General features: G+C 34.0%; 1 protein-coding gene across 1 annotated transcript in view; it reads left to right on the top strand.

Annotated features, from left to right (window-relative positions):
• AGTPBP1 (ATP/GTP binding protein 1) overlaps nt 1-22,504 on the top strand; it is a 64,959-nt gene that overhangs the window by 29,059 nt on the left and 13,396 nt on the right. Inside the window, exons 11-22 of the mRNA XM_015818522.1 lie at nt 1,968-2,145; nt 4,023-4,120; nt 6,395-6,511; nt 11,834-12,537; nt 13,416-13,454; nt 16,132-16,215; nt 17,488-17,574; nt 17,658-17,806; nt 18,703-18,790; nt 19,152-19,296; nt 20,563-20,716; nt 21,363-21,543. Coding sequence (XP_015674008.1) covers nt 1,968-2,145; nt 4,023-4,120; nt 6,395-6,511; nt 11,834-12,537; nt 13,416-13,454; nt 16,132-16,215; nt 17,488-17,574; nt 17,658-17,806; nt 18,703-18,790; nt 19,152-19,296; nt 20,563-20,716; nt 21,363-21,543 — 2,024 coding nt within the window. The remainder of the gene's footprint in view (nt 1-1,967; nt 2,146-4,022; nt 4,121-6,394; nt 6,512-11,833; nt 12,538-13,415; nt 13,455-16,131; nt 16,216-17,487; nt 17,575-17,657; nt 17,807-18,702; nt 18,791-19,151; nt 19,297-20,562; nt 20,717-21,362; nt 21,544-22,504) is intronic.

Genomic DNA, 22,504 nt, shown 5'->3' with positions numbered 1-22,504 from the left:
TATAAAATCTATATATATTTTAATTCTTCAGCTGAAAAATTATTATGATTCACAAGAAAATATATTCAGTGTGCACTAGTATATTTGATATTAGAAGTTTTACAAGCAGTCCTTATTGAGCAACTGCCTCAGATACTGACCATTCACAAATATGTTGATAGTAAATGGTAATAAAATAATGATTTTCTGATCGTCAACTAATCAACTAATTAAGGTAACAAAGCTAAACTTGTTAACTTGCAGTTAGCCCTTTTTAAGGAAATGCTACACTGTGGAGAAAAGTAGCTCAGGAAGAGATAGCTTATTTAAGCACTCTCTCTGCTCTGTGGGGAGACCAAAAGGAGGGGGGGGAACATGGTCAGCCACAGGTGTTTTATATAAAGAACTTTTTATGATTGTGATGACAGTTAGTCTCTCTCTCTCTCTCTCTCTCTCTCTCTCTCTCCCTCCCTCCCTCCCTCCCTCCCTCTCTCTGTCTTCTGCCAACTATTTTGCTTAATGACCAAGTCATTGGAACTAATTGTAGTTGTTAAATGAGAACTACCTATATTGCTAATCAGTAGTATCTTTTATTAGTCATAGCTCTTTCTGACTAAAGAAGTTTTCATTTCTAAGAAGGCACCCTGAATGGTTTATTTACTTATTTACTGAACTTCTATACTGACATATTATAGGATCCCCAGCAGTTAACAATGCTACTTATATAAATTATCCATAATAAACAATATAAAATCCCTAATAAAAATATGCATCCATAAAACATCCATGACACAGCAATGCAAAACAAACTAAGAAATTTATAAACAAATACAATTAAATAATAGTCCAAACAAAAACCTCTTCCCATAAATACATGCAAGCTCCGTGGTACTGTATCTGGTCATAACAGATGCTATATGCATTATCTTAGTTTTGAATATTTTCTCAAATTAGAATAGCATGGAGCTAAGTCTGATTACAGTCGGGCTACATTACACTCTGTTTCAAAAGACAGCTACAACTGCTGACAGAGAGATCCTTTTTGCTTTTGCCCCTCCTCTTTTCATGGAAATGGAATAATCCAGCAGCCTTTTCCAGGTCAACTAACTCATCAGGTTAATTATAGTTAGAGAATGTGATCCTAGGACAAAGATCAAAACCACCACTTTAAAATTGCACCCAGAAGCCTTTTAAATACATTCAAGGGCCTGAAGCATAAGTGTAATGTGAACTCAACCCAATGAGGCCTGTTAGCAAATTAGACGTATTTTTCACCAGCTGCAACATCCTGGTGATAAACAGATACTGACTTGAAAGAACAAAAAAAGATAGGAAAAGAGTCAGCCAATGAAGATTGGGCAAATCTTGCTCATATCCTATATCCTATGGTTCCAATGTGAGGATATCAATTTCTCTGCCTGTATAACTGTTCCTTCTAGAAGCCCTTGAGAGTTAATAAGAGCTACTTGATAAACGAAATATAAGTGCAAAGAATAAAAACTATTTGAAGTTGGCTTTCGTGTTTGCTGTATCTGTGCCATTAAAATATCATTCTGTTTTTTCTGAAACACCACCAGTTTCAACTAATTGCATGGAAATTTTCAATTGTTTTCTTTGTGGTTTATCTGTTCTTAAGACTTCTGAACGATGAAATGGTGTCAAGAGCACAACATATAATCAGGCTGATACTATAGAAGGAGTTCAACATAGACAAGGTTATATTATCATTCAACGGTTTTCTAATATAGAAACTATGCCTAAGAATTGCTGCACTTTGAAATAATTGCAACATTTCTATTGCCATTTCTTGTTTAATGTTGCAGCAACTTGTTAGAATTGTGTTGTGTGTGCATATAAGTTTACATAAGAAGATATAATGAGGCAAGAATTCCATTCTAAATGAATGAAAATATACTCTCTTTGTAATGTCAATGGTTATAGTTCACAAAATATTTTACCTTCTGTAATTTAATATATTTCTATAATAGGAATGCCTTGTAGTAAGAACTCTTGATCCACTTGTCAACATTTCTAGTCTGATAATGAGGAAATGCTATCCTAAAAATCGTCTTCCATTACCAACCATTAAAAGTGCTTTCCATTTCCAACTACCTGTTATGCCTGTTAATGGACCAGTGTATCAGCTATATAGTTTGCCTCCTGAAGGTATGAGCAATTTTAAAACATTGTAGTCTTGTCCAATTTGGTATTTTGTGCCTGTTCCTGAAATCCTAATATCACAGTAAAAAAAATCTCTCTTGTAAAATAATAGACTATTTTTGAAAAGTAACATGAATTCCTGTAGTATATGATTGCTACAAAACTAAAATGTATATCTATATGTAGAATAAATGAAAACAACACCATAATTTAAATTTTGTTCTACTGCCCAAAATCAAATTCTTAAACTCAAATCATTTCCAGTGATTTTATCTTCCGTCATCTTGTTTTATTTGTAGTATTGGTTTTGTCAAGTTCACCAACTTCCTTCTTGTCACCCCTCCCCCCAATCTTTCTGGATATTGGGGTGGGGATGTTCCTCAATAGTAAGAGCTATGCCATATGACATTGCAGTGGGAGAAGCAAAATTACACAAAAATAATTAAGAGATTTGTTAGTGAGTAATAGCTCACTTATGCACCCATTAGATGTATTTTTTCCTTCAGGATTTTAAAACATTATTTTAATATATTTGATGTAAAGTATCAAATAAAACAGTTATATTATAAATCTAAAATTTAAAAAGGGAAGTATTGTCTTTGATATTCTGTGCAGTTTTAAAAACAGATAGTCCCATCGTTTTTGCTCTCATATGTAAAAGGTAACTGTCTACAGTAGAGTTCCCCAACCTTTCCAGGTTTGCAGACCGGCAGGGGAGGGGGAAAGAGGGGATGGTTCTGCGTGCGCAAGTGTGCGCACACGCAGCTCCATTTGCACGAGCAGTGTGCATAAGCACACAAGCAGTGCACACCTGCTGCTTGCGCAAGTGAGGATGCAGGTGGGGACACACTTGCCCTCCGATTCTGTGGCCCAGTTGCAAATAGCTCACAGCTCACTAGTGGGCTGTGGCCCAGAGGTTGGGGATCTCTGGTCTACAGCAAAGAAAAGGATGTCTTGCTCCTCAGATGTAGAAATTACATGTTTTTGGAATCATTCTATAACTCTTGAAGCTTGAAGTTAATAATAGATAGGTTTGTAGATAAGCAACGTGTGTGCTCTCAACTAAAAAGATGAACTATGTTTCTATTCATCTTACAGAAAATATGCTTTTTCTGTAGAATAAAATGATACTGAGACAGCAATAAATAAACAAACATAAAAGTGTATTATGGATAGATTAGATACTAGACAACCCTAACCCTTCCGAAACAGTGTTAGAGTGGGGGCCAATCTAATCTCTGGGAAAATGATGTTCCAGAGAGAGGGAGCCACCATGGAGAACGCCCTTCTTCTGGGTCCGTCAGATGTATCTCCTTAGGGGACAGGACCCACAACATTTCTTGCTTCCCCGCTCTCGTGGGTCGGGTAGATGTGACCGGCAAAAGATGGTCCCTCAGATAAGCTGGTCCCAAGCCATGAAGGGAACCTTCTGTCTTCCTGCAGTACATCCTGGCAGGGTGTATTGCAGGGAACTGCTGAATATGAATTGATGTGTCTTTAATGAGCAGGACACAAAAGCTGCTCTGTCCTAGTTTTCAGCAAGTTCTGTCTCTATTTCATCCACTTTAGGACCCCTCCCAGGTTCCCAAAATAAGTTTTTCAGAGAATGAACTATTAATGAAGAATTTAATATACGTAAACACTGTCATTCTGTAGTCTACCTAATGAACTTCCTGGGTAAAATACTGAATAAACCTGTTTGTTACCTAAAGAATCTATATAATTAAATATACAGCACATGGTGTCATGGAAAGTTAAGTTTTTATGTAGTATTAGGTTCCAGTTGATGAGTGAGAAGTTTCACATGCATCATTTCTTTTCTGGGATATACATATTGTAGAAAACGTACATCTGCCCTACTTATAGAGCATTTTATATCACAGTGGATGACGTAGTAGATGAAAGTGATGACAATGATGACATCGACACAGAATCTGAGGTTGAAAATGATAATGAAGATGACATAGATCAACATTTTAAGGTTAGTAATACCTGAAGAAATAGCATACATTCTTAATTCTAAAAATATTATTTTTACCCTTCTGAAAAGTTGCTTATTTGGACACTGGAAAACACTGTTTTCCAAATAATGAATACATTAAATATACTTTCGGTAGTACAGTAAAAAAAAAAAAGGAAGGAAATAGTGCTGAAACGTATATTGATTTCTTTAACAATAAGTACATTTGGGGCTGCTGTGTTTCACAGAACTATACAGTCTTGCAAAATTTCTCAGCTTCTGTATCAGCATGTGTGGATTTCTTACTCCATTTTATCAAATTTGATAATTATTTTTTAAAAAACAAAGAATCTACCTGAGTAGTCACATGAAAAGTCAGTCTTTTATCCAGTCATGCTTTATGTCTGAAAGCAAGTGGATCACACGAGTGGATTGCATAGCCCCAGAGTCACAGCATGCAGCCCCCTCTGCTCAGTGGTGGAAAGCCACAGCCACTCCAACTCAGCAATGTGGCACAAAGCTATAGGTACACCAGCCTAACAGCACAAAGACCTAGATACACCCATTTTCACTATACTGCACACTGAAGTCCCCCCCAACTATGCTTCACCAACCCACCTGACCCCTCCCCCACTGTCGTCTTGCTCATACTGATGAAGTATGCCCAGCCTGGTCTTTCTCAAGACAGCTGTTGGCCGAGTGAGGCCTTCTTCCTAAGGTCTTGTGGAACCTTGAGAAGCAGATTTCTTGTGGCAAGCAACTTCCAGGCTGAGTGTGCTTGATCAGCAGTGTCCCTCCATTTTAGAAATCCCTTCCCCTTATTAGAAGATAGTCACTATATCTATATGGATACACTCTGAAGCTTCCAGAGGTCATTTACAAGTGCCATCTCAGTATATAACCGGGCTTTAACTCTGGCAAGGGGGCCAAAAAATCATTTCATCCAAGGCCCCTTGAAGCTAAGTGTCTAATGCTCTTTCAGCAATTTTCTCTAAAAAGCAAAGAGTGAAGAGTGAACAAAAATTATTCCATCACTATCAGGTTCAAGAACGGCCTCTTGAGAAAGGGATTTACCACCACCTCCTTCATGGCAGGTGCCACATCCCTTCCCACAATGAGGCATAATCACCACTTGGACCCAACTTCTTCGGTGGCCATAACCATGCTGAGACTATTCCTCACAGCAAATTTACAAGAGCTCCCAGGGATTCCTTGTTACCCAAATTGTCAGCCAACTGGTTCTCTGCTGATGCAGTCAGAATGGATAAGTAAGCTCACTTCACTGCTCTTATAGTCACAAGGTAAGTCCTAATGAGGCTTACGTGTGCCAGGTCCTTCTAATTCATATTTAGCCAAGTACAGCTCTAGTGTCTCTTTTCATCTCATGAAGCTCCCCAATAAGCCAGCAAGTTATGTAGGATTCACTATCGGAGAATCTGCACAGGTTGCAGATTGGGCCCCGAATAAATTGGATCAGATCCATAGTTACTATGAATTCTTGTACCACATCTGACTATGTGCCCCAAAAAGGCAGATTCTTTGGACACAGAACATAATCCTGGCGAATCCCACTACCAACGTGGCCATAGAGTTGAGATGTTGGGCAGGAATACTGTTACACTGCAGAGAGGAAAGTAAGCAAGTGGCAGTCCCAACTGATTAATACAACTGAACCTCATAAAACAGGGTCTCACATCTGGCTATGCTGCATCAGCTCATAACATTGATGCAATACCTGAAACCTGGGAGGGCTCATTTTTAGGAGGTGCATTCTTCCATTCTACATGTATTACCTAACCACAGCTTATACAAATGTACTTTTTTTTGCTATCTCCATGAAGCTGCCTTCATCTTTTACCAGCTTGAGTGAGTTAGCTTTAGTTATTCTTAACTACATTGGTATTACAATATGTTTTCCCTCTTGTTCTATTCCCTTAAAGATCAATATATTCTGACATCAGGCAAAGGTGGCTTTAAGATATATAATATTGCAAGAATTTATCACCCATGGTGGAAAGTCAAGTAAAATGGGATGATAGAGGCTGGATAGGGATCAGTAATGGGGAAGAGCCAATTTTATCCTGGTAAGGCTTTCTGCTGGTTCAGAGATAGGGAAAACCTACAGTGTGATGTAACCAATTTCCACCAGTCAATCAGAGGTTTTGATGTTTTTCCTCAGTAAGCATGGAAGAACCTTATTTTCAAGAATTATTCAATTATGAATTATGTTTTTATTTACCCAAAAACATAGTTACCCCAAGATTTTTAATTATGCTTATGGACTTTTTTATTTAGAACGATGACATTGAGACAGATATCAATAAACTGAAACCAAAGCAGGAATTGGGACGACCAGTGGAAGATTTGAAAATGTATGAACATTTTTTTCCAGAACTTTTAGAGGATTTTCAGGTAAGGATGCTGCTATTTTTAAATCTAGTTGTTTTAATTTACTAGTGACGTTTTGGTAATTTTAGATAAGCATGCTACTTTTCTGCCTAATTTACATGGATAATAGAATATTTTGGAAAGCATTCTGAGTATAACATTAACTTTTGCCTACCTTCCTTGGGCTATAATATATTAAGAGAATTCCTAGTGACCTTACCAAGAAAGATTAAATCAGTAAAGAAGTCAATAGCAGACGAAAAGCAATGTATCCATCCTCTCATGCTTCTAAGGACGCCCTAAAACATACAAGCCAGACATATCTCTCCATCCAATTGTATTGTTACCAGGGACCCCAGCCTGCTAAAGAACTGACAGAAAAGCTTAAGATATCTAACAGAGGGAAGCAAATACCGCATCAACTTCCCACTACAGTGCCTCCAAAGAATCAAAGACCTGGCCATAGATGAAGATAAAATCATTGTCTCATTTGATGTCACAGCACTCTTTACATCCATAGATGCAGAATTAACAAAAGAATCCATCACAGCACTACTACCTAGCACACCTGACCTGACCAAATACACTTGAGATTAAAATACACAGAATCATGAACTTCTTCAACCTTTGCCTAACCACATATTTTCAGTTTGATGGACAAATATATAACCAAGCCAAAGGAATGCCCATGGGATCACCACTTTTAGGATTCATGGCAGAGACCATAATGCAATGCTTAGAATCTAAAGCACTGCCGCATATACAGCCCAAAGTATGGATCTGGTATATAGATGACGCCTTTGTCATAATAAAAAAGGACCAGCTAGAGAAAATGCATAAAACTATTCCATTTTCAAAGGAATAAAATTCACAAGGGAAGAAGAAAACAACAATATGCTACCTTTCCTGGATATCTTCATCAGCAGAGGCAGTGATGGCAAATTAGAAACATTAGTCTATCGTAACACTACCCATACCAACCAAGTGCTCCACTATCAAAAAAACAACCCAACTTCCCACAAGAGAAGCTGTGTACACTATTTAGACATGCACAAATACACTGCTGCAGCCCTGAACATCAGAAAAAGGAAAAAGATCATCTGTATAACATCTTCCAACAAAATGGCTACTCATGCAACTTTATCAAAAAGTGCCTGACCAATATAGCACAACCAACACAAGCTGTGAAAAGAATAACACTGCCACTATATGAAAAACATCTTGGAAACTACCAGTGGACTGTTACAGACTATTACAACCACATGGCATCACTGTAGCACACAAACTGACTAAAGCCCTCCAAAACATGCTAAAAAACCAGTATACCAGCAGCCCCAGAAAAAAAAGGAATCATCTACAACATACAGCGTAAGAATTATAACAGCCACTGTGTAGGACAGTCAGAAGACTAGCAGAGCGCATCCATAAACACCAACTTGAAGTCAGAAAAAATGAGGAAATTCATGGACAGACTTAGCAATAGTTTCAACTGAGAAATTTTGAGCATCCTAGACCAAGCCAGTCCAAAAACATTAGAGAATTCCTGAAAGCTGGCACTCAGACAAATCTATCATCAACAGGCAGATAGAAATAACAATATCTACATATCACTCAAAAGAGACAATCAAAAAGCCAAAAAGAAAATAAAAAGACCAAAACATTTCATCACCATCAATCAACACTCAGATATGCAGAAATTAACATCAAGCAGTAAACTATACCCTAATCAAGGAACTACTAACTCAGTAAACAACAGCCTAATGAAGAAACCAGCTAGAACACCCTCAACTTGTGTCACTGACAGGATAACTCCATTCTTTTCTAGCACTGATGGTGTTACCTACTTGGCTAATAAAACATCTGCAAGAAAATCGCCAAGCTCAGAGAGCATCAAAGACACCACAGTTCAATCCTGAACTACAAATATTCTATTAATATGAATTCTAATTTTGCAAAGAATAGGGTTTTGTGATCTCTGCTGATTATATTAAATACTTGAGATTATAATCTCAAAATCTTTCTAAATATATGAAAATAAATATATTAAAATTTTTAGAAAAGACTGATCTAAATAGTAATAAAGAAATTAAAATGTCATTAAGACTACAGAACAGAATTAATCCTATTAATCGTATTAACATGAATATTATTCCTCGTGCGATTAATGAGATATGTCCCATATTCCAAATATTTTGTTAAGATCAATATGTTATTTAGGGAATTGATTTGGGAAAAGTAGACCTAGGAATTAATTACTAAATTGAGATTTCCACTTGTTCAAATGATGATAATATGCTGGACACATATATATCAATGGATTATATTTTATCAGTGTAAATAATATGGAATGAAAATTTAGTAGAGTATTATTCTGTATGGACCTGGTTGGAAAATTATATCTCCATCAAGGTCATATCAATTCGTGGATAAATATACAATAGAATATACAGTTATTTGTAGGAATGCATGCTGAGAGAAACCTTTGTACTTTATTATGATATAAGATGAAGTTTGATACATTCATAAATTTTTAACTCTTCAGGAGGATTCTGCTTTGAAATTAGGTGATAAAATGTTATATTGGAAGCTATGTGAAAGGTGGAATACTTGCTTCAAATACTGTAAATTGTTATGTAATGACTGTATGAAGGATTTTTCTCAGTTTTAAATGAAATTTGTTCTTCCTGGTTTACAATTGTGGCAATATCTTCAACTTAAACATGTTTTTTTTTTTAAAAAATTATTTTTTATTATTACATTTAATTAGTGCTTAATAAACATCGTGTTGTCTGGTTTTATTTGTTTGCTTAATAATGCAAATTACTTTCTTTGTCTCTACCCCTTTTTTCCAACCATTGATAAAATAAATTCCATGTTTGAAAATATTCTGTATCTTCTTTCTCTTTGATCCTCAATGTAAGTCTGACCGTTTCAGCACAGTCCAATATCTTCTTGATTATCTCTTCGTCTAGTGGTATTTCTTCATTCTTCCAGTGCTGAGCAAATAACATCCTCGCTGCTGTTAGTACATGCAATGTTAAATATATACTTTGCTTATCAGATTTTTCTGGTATTATATCTAGTGAGAAAAGTTCAGGTTTAAAATCTACATGTTTTCCTAACATCTTTTCCAACCAAATGTGTATTTTTGTCCAAATTTATTTTGCTTTAACACAGGTCCACCACAAATGATAATATGTGCCAGATTTTTGGTTACATTCCAACATTTACTAGACATATTTTTAAACATTTTTGCTAATCTAGCAGGTGGTAAGTGCCATCTATAGAACATTTTATATAAGTTTTCTTTATAAAAAGTTGCCATTGTCAATTTATAATTTTTTTCCCCAAACATGTTTTGATAGCCTAAAGGTGGGCAGTTGTCATGGTTGCTTCTAAGGTATCTGAGTTTTTTTTTTATTTGATGGAATCCATGATTGAATTTAAGCCAATAGCATATCTGTACCCAAAATATTTTTTAAAAAGTTTTAAAGTGAATACTACTGGGATTTATCAACTATGGACTAAATAATTGAAGTATCTAAAATGCCTCCTCAAATGTCATGAATCCTTAAGAACATTAAAATTTATTCATGAAAATGTTATATTTCAAGTTTATTGGACTGCCCAATATTTGAAACACTAAACCAGATTTTATTTGATTGAGGTATAAAAAAAATGACAGTTCATTGGCTCATGTGATTGAGAATTTTGTGAATTACTTGCATTCTTTGGAATAACATTTTAATGCATGAGCTGATTTATTGGGAAATCCCTAAATATTAGAAAGGCTAATGTTACTTTGAATTGTATCCCAAAACTTTGGAATTTGAAATTCCAAATTATGACTACCGGTATATTGGCATGGGGAATTGCCAAAAGAATTATATTAAGAATTTGTAAATTAATATTATTCCAAATATTAAGGACTGGCATTTACAAATGTGTGATTGATCTATTTTGGAAAAGACAATGTTTTCTGCTAATGAAGAAATGATATAGATTTATGATGCTTTATAATAATAAAGTAGTAATATTAGATGTTTTTCTTATTCTCTATTTGATAATAATATAGTATTATAAGGTATTTTTCATAAATGTGATTTCAGTAGGTTAATATTTATAACAATATTGGTTAACCAATATTAAACATCTCTCTCTCTCTCTCTCTCTCTCTCTCTCTCTCTCTCATTAGGTAGACTATATTGGTCAAATTTTCTGTGGATTTTGTTTATTGTTTGTGCTATTGTTTCTTCTGTTTAAGTGTTTTGTAATTTATTAATTGTTCACCTATTCCATTTTTGCATTTGGTTTATTTTTTTATAATCTTGCTATTCAATATAATGAAATACATAAAAAAACAGAAGTGAGTGGACTAGACAGCTATCTTTTTAAGGTCAAAGAGCTTTGAGGCCTAGTTGATGCTTTGTTGGGAGACCATTATCATTAATATTTTTGCTTGAGAATCACAAAACGAAGATAATTAAGTTTGAAATAGAAAAAATAGTTAAATATTGTCTACTTGGATAGGTAAATAAATTCATGAAAGTCTCTCAAAGGTTATGCACTTTATTTCCATCACGTTCACATTAATTGAACCTTAATTGAATTGTATACAGGCACTCACATGAGCCTCATAAAGAGTCAAACCAGAATTAAAACTGAGCAGGTTTGTGTATGTTATTGCTGCTTTATTCAATACAGAATATCAAAAAATTGGGCAGGGAGCTCCTGCCTTGAGTAAGAGATTGGACTAGAAGACCTCCAAGGTCTTTTCCAACCCTATGATTCTGATATATTTGCATAAAGGTAATCTCTGTCAATTTTGTTCAGGAACAAAGTCAATATCCATAATTATTAGTAATCAAGAGCAGGTATATTTTTACCCTTCTGAAATTTCCATATCTGACTTAATTTTATTCTCTTGTGTTGAGTTGTCTCCAATTCTTGGAGCCTGCCTGGACAAGTCATTCTCTTGGCAAGGGAGACTAGAACTCATGGTCTCCCAATTTTTAGCCTGATATCCTAAGCATTACACCACATTGGGTCTCCTCTGACTTTGAATTTGGATTCAGATTGGGTTTTATTTGATCCAGTAAATCATATAAAGTGAACCATGTCACTTTCAATATTAGCACGTAAACTCATTCTGACATTGTAATTCTTTTTTTTTCACATTTAGCTTCTTCAAAAGGAAACTACCTGCTATTTGTCTCCATTCCTTCATGGTTTATTCCTTCTGTCTGGATCGGATCCTTCTTTCTGTCTCATTGATCTTTCTTCAACATTTAACATTGTAATCCTCTAACAAGTATCTGCCATTTTTTTTCTTTCTTTAATATTAAGGAATGTGACCTCATTTCAAAGGAACCAAAGTCTTTTTCGGACAGCGCAGCTCCAGGAGGACCTATTGTTGTTCCCACTGCTGGAGAGGAACCATCTTTAACAAATGACATGATGCAACTTCCTGTGAAGGAGAATAATCTACTAAGTGAAGACTGTAATAAAAGACCAGCATTTCTGGGATTGGTAAAAAATGATGGTATCATGGATAATAGTTTGCAGCATCAAGGTGATCAAATGAAATTGCTTCCATCATGCCAGTGCCTGCATCATGAAATTGTAAAAGACTTTGAACGAATTTCACTTCAAAATACCTCCAAAAGTGAACAGTTCAATATTTCTAAGACCGTGACAAAAAACGAATGTAAAACTAGCATTAGTGAAATTACCTATAATAAACCTTTTCAACATGTTCCAACATGTGGAAGTGTTTTGTTTGAGGGACGGTCTGTCCAGCTGGGAAAACTATGCTGTTCTGGACCTGATCCTGAAGAAGAAGAAGTATCTTGTTCAGTTTCTATAGGAGAGCAAGTAACAATTGAAGTGCCTGATACAATACAACTGCATGATCCAGAACTCTATATTGAAACAGTGAAAAATACTAGATCTGTTCCTGAATATTCAGAAGTCGCTTATCCTGATTATTTTGGACATATTCCACCTTCATTTAAAGAACCTATCCTTGAAAGACCATATGGTGTACAGAGGTGAGTTCACCTTTTTTCCTCAAAAATGCCTACAGAATGATTTAATATAGTGTTTGTGTATCATTCACAGTAAAATTAATATTACTAGATTCAAATATAACAGTTATAGTATTAATGGAATATATTAAGATCCAAGATTGATGCTGTAAATGAAGGCGAGACAGGCAGTTTTCATCCATTCAGCCCTACAGTCCTTCTCACCATATCCCTTCAGATGAACTTCAAATTGTTGAAGAAAATTTTGGGATTTTGAAAAATGGAAGGGAATGTGAAAGGTCCCACTTAATTATGAAATTCCTCTCAGAAATTTTGGATTCAACTTTGATTTGCCTGTTCATAAAGAAAAATACTGTATTATTAGATAACATAAGCTATTGTTTTGTGAATGCAGAATTCTGTATATTGTTAAACAATCTGGGACCTGTTGGATCATTGTTTCAGAGGTATTTCCTTACCTAAACAGAGAAATGAAATGATCACAGGTGGCCAAAAGATTAGAGAGAGCAACAGCAACTTCCAACTTCCTGCCAGCATCCCCATTGACATTCCTTGTGGGAAGCTGGCAAGGGGTATTGGAAATGATGATCATATGACTGTGGCTCACTGTAGCAGTGCTGAAGTGACCACAGCTTTGCCAAATTTCATGTGTGTGTGTGTGTATACACACACACACACACACACATATTAATGTGAGATTGTAGTAACCTTTGTATATGAATGTTGTGTAGTTTACTGAGATAAAATACTAAATCACTTTCAAAATTGTAAAATGCTTTATGTTATACTGAAAAATATTATCATCTGCATGAAAGAATATAGAACTTTTAGAATTTACAGATATTGCATAATCTCATGTTTTATTCCTTTTCTTCCACAAGGAAGAAGAGAATGGCTGCCAGTCACATGCGAACTCTGATGTATGTGAAAGAAATATTGGATATTTCTCCATAACATCGGGGTCTCTTAAACTCCTTTTTTGGCAATAGTTGGCAGTGAATGGGTGTGTGCATTTTCCTTGAACCTTGCTTTCTAAATTAATGCAGGAGGGGGGGGGAGAGAAATTCATCCAGAGATTCATAATTATTCTTCTCAAAATGACTCCTAAAAAATGTAATTGATTTCACATATATAAATTATCAGTAAAGCTAGTGCTATAGTAATATATAAATTTAGTGCTATAGTAATACATAAAGCCAATAGTCATTCCAGAGTTTCATTTGTGCATAAATCAGCTTAAATCGACACATTTGTAATTATCATTATAAAGAAATATAATTGCAGCATGGCTACATAGAAATAATAGTGCTGAGATTCATATTTCAGATCCTGTCTAAATTTAAGGATATAGGTAGTCCTTGACTTACAACCATTAGTCAAATGACCATTCAAAGTTACAGTGGCACTGGAAAAAATGACTTCTAGCTGCTACTCACACTTACAACTATCACAGCATCCCCATGGTCACATGATCAAAATGCACAACCTTCTCAGCCAGCTTCCGACAAAGTCAATGGGGGAGGCAAAGTTAGTGGGGAGGTGGTGGTGGTGGATTTGCTTAACAACTGCACGATTCACTTAGCTGCAACGATTCTCTTAACTGGTTAAAAAAAAGTCATAAAATTGGGTACGATTCACTTAATTGCTTTGGCTAAAAACAGAAATTCTGATCCCAATTGTGCTTGTAGACTGAGTATTGCCTGCTGAGTGAACAGGCAGATAGATTTCATGGAAATGTGTCTCTTAGGTGAAGGAGGACTCTAACATTCATTTAATATATAAGAACTGCATCAAAAACTCTTCCAGAACTATTGAATTTCAGTTAGTTTTGAAATAAGGAGATATAAGTCATTTTTTCATAATTATGTCCTGAAAATGTCAGCAGTTGTATTTTAAATACTGAATGTGCCTTTTGAATGAATCTGCTAAAATTAGGACATTTGAAGAAGTAAAATGTGTTTTGATTTTATCACTGAAACAATTAACTTTCCTGTGGGGCATTTTAAACCCTTACTTGCTGTAAAGTCTATGAATTTGGAGAAGTAAGGTAAAATGCTTTCTAATTTTTTTTTTATCACGGACAAGTCCCTTAGTGTGAAAAAGTTCAAATAATTATTTTTTTCATCTTGATTGTTGTCTCTGTTAATTCTTTTGATAATAAGTTTACAGTTGGGATAGCATTATGTTCTTATTGCCAATTTGCCATTCTATATCTGCATTATGTTTGGGGATAATTTCTTTATCCCATGGCTAAGGCCATATTAATTTTGTGAAAATAATTTGGACACATATTAAATAAAATATTTTTCTTTGCTGAAGTGCAGTTCTCTGCTTATTGATAATTATGTCATGAACATTTTCCATATACAATAAGCAATTCTAACAACGAAGGATTGATGCAAACTTAAGGATTTTCATATTAATTATAGCATTAATATTCTTAGGAGAGAAAACAAAGATTTTGATTATCTTTGAAATATCTTTAGGGCTCAAAGTCTTTGGAACCAAAAAATATTGTGCATTATATATTTCTGAGGTAGCAAAGGCTCCCAGACATTTTAAATGAAATTTTTGAAATTAGATTTAGAAATAATTTATTTTAACAAGATTTACCTTGAGATAATCCATAGTCTTTCCAAGTTTATACTTGAGAAAACTTCAGACATTATGAATTTGCCTTATGAAGAGACAATTGAAATAGTTGTCTCTGTGCTTTCAAATATAGTCTGTTACAGGTCCAGATGTAGCTTAACTTTTTGATTGAGACACAAGAAATACATGCAATACATCTCAAATTAAGAGAAGCTATCTGTTAGTCAGTGTACACTGAAATAAGAGACAGTTTCCCCAATAGTAACATAGAGACTATTTCTATCAAAAACATTTCAATTTTATTGTTTTGTGAGATGCATGGTTTCCTATATAGCTCTTGAAAGGACTAAAATTTGTTCTGTTCAACTTTTCTGCACTAAAAGTTGTTAGTGATCTTCAGGAAAATGTCTACATGGTTAACATGTCTTGTAGGAATTGGGTCCATGGATGTATACATAAACACATAGATACCCACCTACCTGCAAATTGTTTCTCTCTCATATGTATTATATTCAGATATTTAGTACAGCAGTTCTTGTAGCATGGTTACATAGCTGAATAAAGCACCTCTCTTTTTTATATTGAGAGGCTCATCATATTCAATTAGAAACTTCCAGAGGCGAGAGGCTTGCACCCTAACCCAATCACTGCAATGTATTCAAACTATAATTGCATGAATTTTTAATATAACCTATTTTCAAATCTGAACTAGTTTTAATTACTAATACTAACTGAAATAATCATTAAATGCTAATAATACTGGGCATGTTTCCTGTAATAAGGAAACCAAACATTGGGTCTAAAGCCTCAGTGTCTTGCATACAAGCTATTTCCTTTCCATTCAGAAAAGAATTGTGGTGAGTTCCACAAATAATAATATATATTTAAAGTAGAAACTTGACTTAAACTCAAACTCCTCTTTCTTTCCTTACGCACTGATTCTACATGTGGCACTGTACTGTTAAGAGTTTTGAAATACGGCATCTTACTTCCTTTTCTAAATAGGACAAAAATTGCCCAAGACATTGAAAGGCTTATTCATCCTAATGATATTATAGATAGAGTTGTGTACGATCTTGATAATCTGAGGTAAGTTTTATATGAAGGTCTTTTATTTCATAATGATTAGTCACCTATTTCATAATGATTACTTTCCCATTTTAGATCCAATAATTTAGGAAAAGTTATAAATTAATGGGAGTATGATAGTTTCCTTGGCTATTTACAGTAGAAAGTTGCAAAAGTCAAAAACTTGCTTGAGGTAGAGTACTGTATCTTTAAGATGAATTAATTTTAAGAATTTGTACACAGTAAAATTAAAACTAAATATAACTTTATTAATTAAAAAGCCAGGATCCACTGTATTTTAAAACACAGCTTTCAAGATTTTTTAGTTTTAAGGGACTGTTTTGTATCCTATGAATTATAAATGCCTTGAAAAAGAAAAAAAAATCATTATTCCAATCCATCAACAAGTAGTACTAACCGTCACAACCACTATTGAACATTACTGAAAAGAAATTTCTGGTGTCTTTTAACCAGGGAATGGAAAATTCAAGGTTTTATTTTTAAATCAAGTTTTCTCTGGGTTAAAAATGCAAATGTTAAAACAGTACAAAAAATTAATAGCCTGTGTTTCCTTTTGTTTCTCCATGAATTTTCACATTCATAGACAAGAACACCTAATACCGCAGAACAGTTTGGAAGAGCAGAGCTGGAAACAAGAATCTGTTCTATTCAGATGTAACACTCGTTTTAACAGACTTATTGATGGAAAGGAGGAATAATGAATGACCATAAGGGGGAAGGAAGGATTTATGCCATTTTTATAATGAAGCCAATAAGCACATGATACCATTTGCACAATGATCACAAAAGATGGCATAAATTGATGAAAATGATGTAAATACCAATACAAACCTGAACTATTACATGTCAAGTATCTTATATCAAGGAACTTTATAATGAGATTCCACTGAATTGAAAATACTTAACATTTTATCCTAATGCAAATGTAAACAAGGTTTGAGCCTAGGAAAAAACAAGAAAATTCAGTGACAGAAAAATTTAAAAATTCCTATACTATATAATTGCTGATAGTTATGTTGATATTTCAGCTACAAATCTGATTTTTTTTGATGTCAAGAAGTCCCACTGATCTGTAACATAGAAAACATGCTTGCAGTTTATATTTTCATTAGCTCTCATTAACTATGTATAATTTAATCCAATCTAATATACATAACTTGAAGCTCTGGTTCATTTGTATTCATTTGTATTCTTTTCCAATCAGTCTAATTCAAATTCAGTACAACAAAATAAATTATTTATAAACCATTGTAATTTTATTTTATTTCTCAGTTGTCTCGTGCCTGATGAAGGAGATGTCTTGAAGTTTAACTCCAAATTTGAATCAGGAAATTTACGGAAAGTTATTCAGATCAGAAAGTAAGATATTGTTATTGTTTTATTTAATCATTATAGATCAATTACCTGAATTTTGTGACTTATTTATTTCTGCTCATTTTTAGAAATGAGTATGATCTCATTCTGAACTCTGATATAAACAGCAATCATTATCACCAGTGGTTTTATTTTGAAGTCAGTGGAATGCGAACAGGCAGTGCCTACCGATTTAATATAATCAACTGTGAAAAGACAAACAGTCAGTTTAATTATGGTAAGAGTTAATTTACTTTTCTCTTGGAAAAAAAAAAGAACACACATAGTACAAACACAGCCATGGGGAAGTAGTTTAGACAGTTGTAGATAATACCAGGACTTAATTTATCACTACAGATAATTGCAGAATATCAGTAATAGCACAGAGAAGTGATATAGCAAATGTTTCTTTGGATTTAAAAAAAGGTAATCAGTTTGAGATAGACAAATTATTTACAGATTTCTAAGGAGCAGATGGTAAGATAGAGAACCTAGCATGGAAACTGTAATAGCATTGAAATGTCAGTTATGCCAAACCATAATCTAAAGGATAAAAACTTAATTTGTATATGTATGCTCTCTTTTCTTTTCTCCAAGCTTTAATTAATCAAATAGAAATTTAATCAAACCAGCTTGTCCTTGTAGCGAGACTCCAAACAAGGATTGCAAACTGTGGCTTGGATTTGACTTGTAACCTGAATGGCAGCTTGCTTAAATTATACTCTGCTGCTCCAGATAATAGCTGCTAACTGGTTTTAGTAGTTCAGTTCAGAAGAGCATGCAAAAGCGATTATTCCAAGTGGTTTTTCTTAAACTCTAGATTATGCTAGGTCCAGCTTTCTGTACCGATTGGTAATTGTATATTGTCCCCGTAGTTTTCAAGAGACAGAAGCCAGGTATCTGTCTGTCACTGTTGATTTTAACAGCTCATAATGTATGCAGGTCACATGAACCTTCAAATATTGAATTTACAATTAATACTACAATAATCAAACTCTAATAATACACTTGCTTTCTCATCTCATTCAAAAGTTACTTTCCCATGTGATGCTGAGAACAATGTCTGTAGATAGGTATATTTGTTTGCTGAATATGGGTAGTTTTGTTCTCTAATAGAGTACATTTTTCTTGAAGGTATGCAGCCCCTTATGTACTCCGTTCAAGAAGCACTGGGTGGCCGGCCTTCATGGATTCGTACAGGAACAGATATTTGTTACTACAAGTAAGGCTAACAGTAAATCTAGCGCACTCAGGTTGTATGTATTCCTGAACCCATTTTGCAGCTACCCAGTTTTAATGTCGGTATTGTGTGACCTATTTTGACTCTAGTACGTAGAAGGTAGATGTGATAAACTAGCATGAGATTTCATTGCAGCTGTTTTGTACTTTAAACTTTTGCTTGCCTGCTTCCAAAAGAAAAGAAGAGATAGAAATTTCCCCATTACATACATACACAGTGGGGAACAGTGACATCACACATCACAGGGAATAGAATAGAATAGAATAGAATAGAATAGAATAGAATAGAATAGAATAGAATAATGTACTTTATCTTTATAATAATGTAAATGTTTTGTTCCTAGGAATCATTTTTCAAGAAGTTCAATTGCAGCAGGAGGGCAAAAAGGAAAATCATATTATACAATCACCTTCACAGTCACCTTCCATCATAAGGATGATGTTTGCTATTTTGCTTACCATTATCCTTATACTTACTCAGCTTTAATGGTAAATTATTTTAATATGAATACATTCATAATAACTTGGCTTACAATTCCATTATTTGATAATGATACCGTCAAATAATTATATTGCTCAGTATTTATCACAACATTCAAAAGCTAAAGTACTGTGTTATAAAATAAATAAAAGTTGATAAATAATCCTATGGAAGTAATGTCTTTGTTTAATGAATACTGTAAAAAGTTTAATATTTTGCAATGAGATCTCATATTAAGAATTTCAGAGCAAGAAGTTTGTTTGCTTTTTGTTTATTTTGTTCTAGTTTGTATCAGGTATGGTTAAAACAGTGTGCAGTATAGAATAAAGGCAAATCTGATCAAGTAGTAAATGTAGAAATGTAAAATTGCTTATAACGTAGTAAGTAGACTTCTATATGAGTATTGAAATTCCCAAATATTGATCACATAGGTTATTTCCAATGTATCTTCATTTTTGTTAAGAAATAGTAACAAATGCACATCGTGGACTATTATCTTCCAGTAATCAGGAGAGTTGACTTTTGGGAAATCTTCTGGAACAGGGGAGCATCTACTTGATCTTAGTCTCTTTTTTATGAGAAGTTCTATCCATTCGTAGAATAGAACATTATAACTCTTCCCCATAATATCCACAAAATGGCTTTTACAGTGCAGAATGAAAATTTAAATTGCAGAAAGAGAGAATTTACCAACATTTAATCTTTTTATGCTGATAAAGAACATTTGCAATGAAATGGGACACAATAAATTGGCAAGCCTTGAGAATAAATAAGATATCTGAAAGGTTCCTGCAGGTGACAGATCAAACTTTTTTAGTTTGCATATATAATAGCAGTTATACCAGCTTAGGTTAAATGCATAGAGAATTTCATTGATTGCTTTCCACTGTGAAAAAAAGTTTGACTTGCAATAGTTTAGTATTTTTATACACTTGCTAATGATGATACTGCAATTTCTAATATTATGAGTTACCTCTTGTTTATATCTTAATATAATGTATGTTTACATCTTGTACAATTCATAAACTCTTACTAACAATGCAGTTTGATAAATTTAATCTTCATTATTTTATGTAAGTTTTTGTTACTATAATTATTTTTATTCCTTCCTTACATCTGTGCACTAGGATCTTGAACAATACATAAAACGTTAGATGCAATATTATAAGGGGTGAATTTAGAAATTATGTTAAATATTTTAGCTAGAGTTTTAAAATGCGTAATTAAAAGATAAAACTGGCTCTGAATTTATGTGCTTATTTTGCATGATGAAGATGCATCTCCAAAAATTAGAATCCACAAACAATTCTCAGCAGATATATTTTCGGCAACATGTTTTATGTGAGACTCTCTCTGGGAATAACTGTCCTGTAGTAACTATTACAGCCATGCCAGAATCAAATTACTATGAACATATTTGTCAGTTCAGTAAGTATGGCCTTTTCCTTTTGATTATATTTAAAAAGTTTCAAATCAAATAAAACCCGTATTTCCTTTGATTTTGTACTGTTTAGTTATAATAATTCATAGGCACGCAACAGAAAACATTGGCCATAACTTTTCTGAGTTAATTTGATGAATGGAAGTTTGAGATATGCTTCACTCTCCCTAGCAACAGTGAAAGAATTGGAAAGACAATTGCATACTTCATTCTGTGTGGATGAGCCTCTTTCAGGAGAGAGAGAGAGAGAGAGGTCCACTCTAAACGCTATAGCCCTGGAGCAAAAGTATTATAACAAGTAGTATCAAAATTAGCCACAAAATTTAAAATTCAGTGGAATTTTAAAATAACAATGCCAGTGCAGATAGATTCTTCCCTCTTCCATTGAATCGGTTCAAGGAACATTATACCGATTGTAATATTGTAATATAATATGCTGATTATACCTTGTGCTTTCATAAACTATTATGCTGTATGGAAGACTATATTTCATCTTTATAAATTTATAACAAGCAGATGTAATGTGATTAATCTGCTAGAACAGATTAAAATACTAGAACATCTAGTATATTTTTAAGGTCTTTCCAACTCAATGATGGCTATATCATGCTATTTTACTTGTGCTGTTTTCAGGAAATCGTCCTTATATTTTCTTATCTGCGCGTGTACATCCTGGAGAAACTAATTCAAGTTGGGTTATGAAAGGAACTTTGGAGTATCTTATGAGTAATGCTCCTGCTGCCCAGAGTTTACGAGAATCCTATATTTTTAAAATTGTACCAATGCTTAATCCTGATGGGGTCATCAATGGAAAGTAAGTTTTTGATTGCATTTAGCAACAGAGTTCATTCTCAAGGTAGCTATGCTTGGAATACAGATTTTCTAAATCAGAACTTTTCTGCAAAATTTATCTTCTAGAACATGGGTGTCAAACTTGCAATGTCACGTGACGTGTCGCAACATATCATGACTTTTTTCCCATTGCCAGTAATGGGGTGGGCGTGGTTTTGGCGTGATGCATCCGGCCCGCAGGCTGGCAGTTTGACACCCTTGTTCTAGAATCTTCACTAGCTAATACAGTTATGTTATTTTAAGTGAACAGTTACTTTTCTTCATACACATATGTGCATTTATACTTTTTAGTAAGTCCAGTTTTGTTTAAAAATAATATTTTAAGTACATGTTCATCTACTTTCCATAATAGTTTCTCATTTTTAAGTATTGAACGAAAAGTAATAGTACTGGATGGATGCGATGCAATTAAATCAAATATAATATTAACTTATCCCAAATGAAGATATATCTATTATTAAGCGCAGTGTTTTGTTTTTTTTCAAATTTAAAATTTTTTATTGTTTTTATCATAAAAAAAACACATCACAAATACATCACAATACAAAAACCCCCACTCCCCACCCCCCACCCCCCGGACTTCCCAAACCTTATCCCAGGATACTATTCAACTAAAAGTAAACTACTAATAATATCCCTAACTCCACAAAATAATATTCTACATAGGTAAGTGAAATATGTAAGAAAAAAACAAAAACAAATATCTAAAAGCCTAGATTATATTCCACCATTCTATGCTTATTTTGAATATAAACAATCCATCTTCTCCATATTGATAAAAATTGTTCATTTGAGTAATTCTTCAAATAAGCCGAAATTTTTGCCATTTCAGCAAGATGCGAAACCTTCAATCTCCAGTCCTCCATTGTAGGTAAAACTTTACTCTTCCAATTTTGAGCTATCAGCAAACGGGCAGCAGTTAA

Source organism: Protobothrops mucrosquamatus, unplaced genomic scaffold (assembly GCF_001527695.2).
Source record: "Protobothrops mucrosquamatus isolate PMUCROS unplaced genomic scaffold, P.Mucros_1.0 scaffold758, whole genome shotgun sequence".
Classification (NCBI taxonomy): domain Eukaryota; kingdom Metazoa; phylum Chordata; class Lepidosauria; order Squamata; family Viperidae; genus Protobothrops; species Protobothrops mucrosquamatus.
Note: the sequence above shows the minus strand (reverse complement) of the source record. Positions and strands in the feature narration are given on the sequence as shown.